Here is a 5,000-nt window from a genome sequence, read left to right as displayed (position 1 = left end):
TATTTATAGAAATATCATAAATATGTTCTAACTGAAATCACTTCCTGGTGTCACAAGCATAGATATTATCTGTTAATCTGGCTATACTATCTGGATACCTTACTGATACATTACATCTCTACCATAACAGCTTGCCTCCTAATATCTTTTAGGAATAGTGAATTGTTCGTAAAAACTACAGCTGAATGTCTGACCATCGGTGGTCAGTCCAGGCAGTGGTGATGGCATAATGTGTGAACAGTTGTTGAAGAAGTTCCTGTTCATCTAGCAACTCAATCTGCATTACACGAGATATTTCCTCAGGAGGGAGTCGAGCCCATATGTTGATCATGTCATAAGAGTCTGCTCCAGCCCATCCAACTTCAAGAAATCTAGAAAATAAATAAAATGGACTAAATCTATTTATGATTAAATAAATGCCAAAAAATTACATATATAGTATCATAAGTATACACTCTCCCCTTCATAATTCTATCATTTTAACAGCATCAAACCTTTGGCTTAATTTATTTTTCCTTATTCTCGCTATCGTTCATAAAGCAGTTATGAACTTACTCCAAGAAATTTATCACTATCTTCCTTGATAGAAAAATCTCAGTACAGCAACTGACAGCAGAAGTATGTGTATATATATATATATATATATATATATATATATATATATATATATATATATATATATATATATATATATATATATATATATATATATATATATATATATATATATATATATATATATATATATATATATATATATATATATATATATATATATATATATATATATATATATATATATAGACGCACTACCCTATCACTACTGTTAATATTATAATAATCATGAGCTAAAGTTATTTGTTCATCTATGTCAGTAATTACTGAGGAGGTACAGTCTCTCAAATCTTGGCTAAAAAGACAATTTAAGCCTCCTTGTGTGTGGGACAAATGTGTGCTCTTAATGCTTCTAATGCTTTTCTCAAGTGGCTGCCTGTGTGTGACATTTGGCAAATGGTTCATTATGGCATAGGGAAACCTATCAATAATGATGATAATAGCCAGAGAAATACCAACTATTCTTTGTGAAAATTCAATGGTTGGGGTGAATTAATGAGATTAGGTAGGCCTAATAACTGACTCCCTGATGATCACACACTTCTGGTGGCCTCTATGTGTAAGCAGAGTTGATAAAATAAATCCACAGTATACAATGCATGTACTCAGCATCAATATTCAAAAGTAGTTGTGCAAATTAGATTGCAGGTTTCAGATGCAGTGTAGCACTTATTTTTACCAAGTTTAAAAATATATGGGGCATTGTTCAACTCTCTATGGAAGGTGAAAGGGAACCACTGACACATTTAGCATAAGATTTGTTAGCCATACTGCATACTAACCTTTGCCTCTGTGTTTCTGTGCTCTGGCATGCTTGAGCCCCCGCCAGGTCACAACCTCGGCTTCGCAAGTTGCTTACCATAACTTCTCCAAATCTGTCACCAAGATTGACCTGGCAAAATGGGGAAATGATTATTAACATCTTGTATTTCAGTATGTACAGGGTATGTTATGGACTTCTTAGATCATCTTCAAGCTCCAACTAGAATTATTCCAAATGTGCAAACAACTTAAAAATATCATGGACATTTTTTATAGTAAAGAGATGAGGCTGAAATTCCAACCATCAATTACATACAATCATACCTAGTGCAGCATAGTAATTTACATATATGTACATATTCTATATGGTCATATTGTGCTATAACCACAATATGAAGATCCCAAATTAACTATTGTAAAGACAATGTTACCCTAAATATCAATAAAATCCAAAAATATGTGCTCATTTTCAATTCACTCTACAGTGGTAGCTTTGCATTGAGGCTACTGAATCTGCAATGTCAAGCCCCAGATATTCAGAGGTGTTATAACCAATAACTTTAAACTTAAAAGTCCCTAAGTAACTGGTCAGCACCTAGGTTATTCAGATAAGAACATAAAACATTCACTTTACCATTTCATAATTTATGAAGAATGCAGACTTAAACTTTTCTGCAATCCACTGTAAGAGCTGTGAAGACTTGCTGGTGCTCATGTACACTAGAACACACTCAGCTAAGAAGAGGGTAGGGAGTGAGTAGTCTAAGTCTGACTCCTTAATTTTGGCTTCTACCTCTGTGATGTTTCTGAGGTCGACTCCCGTCAGCTTGTAGGTGTGTGCATGAAGGTTGTTCCTGTTGAGCTTGACATCATAATCTGAGGGCAGGAGATTAAGATTTAGGTAAAAGTTTGAAAAAAAAAAAACAAGGAGAGTATGAAGAAGGGATGTTTTTCTTTTTGTCCAAGAAAAAAGAGAAAAGAAGGAAAAATGTCTTTTATCTTGATACCTCATCAATTTCTTAAGAAACATGGTTCTGAGATAAAATTGAAAAAATATTTAATTTTATCCTGACATTTTCTTCTATAGTGACATGTTACTGCATAAGATCATATTGCAGTATATGCATAAAAAATCCTAGCATTATCTACAGTCTATCTTGGAAAGAGTAAGCACACATATATTTCTTCATCCACTAATTAGGCTTCACTAACTCATTGGGAGGCCTGCTTCCCTAAGAGACTTATTGGCAATGACTCTAATAAATTGAGAAGCTTGGGGGAGGGGAAATTACCCTCCCTTATGGCTAGTGAGGCAAGCTATGGTTCACATAAAAAAGGGCGACCACCAAGAAGTGGTTGGAGGAGAAGGGGAAACCCATCTTTTCTGTGGCCCAGCGGCTGCTAACCCAGTGTAAGATGTGCAGGGCAAAGCCTTAGGAATCCTCATATGTTGATATCAGGCTTGATAGCCTCCATCCACCTTTATCTGGAGCAATGTCTGGGAGGGATTCGCAACAAATAACTACCTGAGGTATAACACTCAACAACCTAATAGACCTTATAGTACTATCAAATACAAAATGCTTGGTGCAGATTAGGAGTCCATTGGTGACTACCCAAGAACAAGCAATCTGGATTCACTGCAAAACAACAGATGATATCCTTGAACTCTCAGTCACTGTAGATCATCGTGAGATCCTCACAGCCCACAATGACTTCAAGAAGGCATTCAACTCAGAACAATGTCAATCATTGTGGGAGATCCTGATACATTCCTATGAAGATATTTGGATTAATAGCACTGCTACTGATACTGAAAGTAATGGTAAGTGTGGCATATTTGGCTTCTTTCCAATGATTTCAGGAATGAAGATGGGTTGCATTTTTACACCAACACTCTTCAACACTCACATGAATAGATAATGGGTAGAGTTATCATCTAAAGTCAATGTGAAGCAACACTGCAATATTAAGGTCACAGACCATGACTGTGCTTACAAAGATGCTACCTTATTTAAGTCTTTGGAGAACCTTGTAGTGAAGCAATGCCCTTGGAATAAAACCAAGATCCAAGATAAATGTCAACTGAGCTACAAGACCCACTTGTCTGTCTTACAGTTACCTGCCTGCAAAGACCCAGATTCGAAGTCTGGTTGGAGAGGGTAAGTTATTTATTTATCATATCAATACAGTAGTGCACTATTCCATCTTTCATAAATACACCTCAATACTTTTGACTTTGGATTTCGACTGTTCTATCGATTTCTACTGAATGCTCATGGGGAGTGTGTGTAAAACTTCTCTATCCTTACTCAAGTATGAGTAGATAGGTCATATCTATGGAAGCTAAATAGCTCCTAGTTGTCCATTCCTTTTACTGGGTCACATAGCTCAGTTGGTAGAGTATATGTCTTGCAGTTGCCTGCCTGCAATGACCCAGGTTTGAATCCTGGTCAGAGAGTGTAAGTTATTTATTCAACTTATCAATGCAGTAGTGCATTATTCCATCTTTCATAAATACACCTCAATACTTCTGATTTCGGATTTGAACAATTCATATCAATTTCCTGGAATGAAACTTGTGGGGTAAAGCCCTTGGGAACCCCACAGGTGGATGTCAGGTCCTGCAGCCTGCCGCCCCCTTTTATGTGGGGCAGTGTCGGTGGGGGTGGCACAGGTGGCATCCACCTGGAGTGACTGACTGAGGGTGAACCTCAGGCGGGAAGTCAGGATGGGGGCTTGGAACATCTTTGCATCAGGATGATTGGTTGCCTCTGCTATTGAGGGACCTGGGGAGGCTGAGAGTTGGGATGGCTGCTCCCTCGGAGGTTGAGAAGATATGGCGGTAACACGATCAGTGTAGGCGGTTACACCTACTACTGGTCAGGGAGTAGCCTTAACTATCTCCAGTAGGTTCCGGCCCTCGGTGGTAGAGGTTACTCCAGTCGATGAGCATATAATGGTATTGAGACTGAAGCTAGCATCAAGCTTGACTTCTGTTATTGCTGTGTACGCTTCTACCGATGTTTGTAAACTCGACGTGAAAGAGATGTTCTATACCAAACTTGATTCTGTGGCAGACAGCTGTCCCCGGCGGGATATTCGTATTGTCCTGGGTGACTTCAATGCAGTATCTCGCAGTCATCAAGCTGGCTATGAGATATCTGTCAGCCCTCATGGTTCAGGAGCTGATACTGGCAGCGAGAATAGCCTCCTTTTCCGGGACTTTGCAAGGTCCCAGAAATTGAGGATTTCTGGCTCCTGGTACCAGCACCCAGACCCACATCGTTGGACATGGTATAGTGATACCAGTAATGCAATCAAGGTGATCGACCACATACTCATTAGCACTCGTTTGAGGATCCCCCAGAACTGCAGGGTGTATAGGAATGCCAAGTTCTGTGGTACTGACCATAGGTTGGTTGTGGCTACCTTCCGGGTCCCCAGCAGTCCAATGATCACCCTAGGGTGTTTCATCTGGATAGGATGGAGGAGTGTGCATAGTGGTTAGCCAAGGCAATCTCTGGTCGTTTCACAGCGCTCGACAATCTGACGGACCCTGTACTTCTGTGAGACACCTTCAAGTGTGAAATGCTTGATGCAGCCCAAGAGTCAATTGGTGA

The 5,000-nt window shown here is 39.1% G+C and overlaps 2 protein-coding genes across 2 annotated transcripts in view; one reads left to right on the top strand and one right to left on the bottom strand.

Annotated features, from left to right (window-relative positions):
- The window catches only part of LOC113812279 (leucine carboxyl methyltransferase 1), a gene marked incomplete at its 5' end in the record, with an annotated part of 3,382 nt that extends 1,129 nt beyond the window's left edge, over window positions 1-2,253 (bottom strand). The window contains 3 exon segments of the mRNA XM_027364150.2: window positions 1-371; window positions 1,398-1,507; window positions 2,012-2,253. The exon segment at window positions 1-371 is cut by the window's left edge and continues 1,129 nt beyond it. Coding sequence (XP_027219951.2) covers window positions 176-371; window positions 1,398-1,507; window positions 2,012-2,253 — 548 coding nt within the window.
- A 1,934-nt stretch (window positions 2,254-4,187) lies between these two features.
- Window positions 4,188-4,888, top strand: LOC138861276 (craniofacial development protein 2-like). The gene is made up of 3 exons (XM_070120230.1): window positions 4,188-4,222; window positions 4,291-4,543; window positions 4,649-4,888. Exons 1-3 carry the CDS (start codon window positions 4,188-4,190, stop codon window positions 4,886-4,888), a joined length of 528 nt encoding a protein of 175 aa, XP_069976331.1.
- Window positions 4,889-5,000: the final 112 nt, after the last annotated feature.

The sequence above is a fragment of the Penaeus vannamei genome, unplaced genomic scaffold (assembly GCF_042767895.1).
Source record: "Penaeus vannamei isolate JL-2024 unplaced genomic scaffold, ASM4276789v1 unanchor3861, whole genome shotgun sequence".
NCBI classification, from domain to species: Eukaryota; Metazoa; Arthropoda; class Malacostraca; order Decapoda; family Penaeidae; genus Penaeus; species Penaeus vannamei.
The sequence above is the reverse complement of the archived record's forward strand: the minus strand, read 5'-3'. Positions and strand labels throughout refer to the sequence as shown.

Excerpts from the sequence above, each read along its gene's own strand:
- LOC138861276 (XM_070120230.1), top strand. The coding sequence starts at position 4,188 with ATGGCTGCTCCCTCGGAGGTTGAGAAGATATGGCG. Across the intron at positions 4,223-4,290 it reads GAGGTTGAGAAGATATGGCG|GTTCCGGCCCTCGGTGGTAG; the intron begins GTAACACGATCA and ends TATCTCCAGTAG. Across the intron at positions 4,544-4,648 it reads AAGCTGGCTATGAGATATCT|CACCCAGACCCACATCGTTG; the intron begins GTCAGCCCTCAT and ends TCCTGGTACCAG.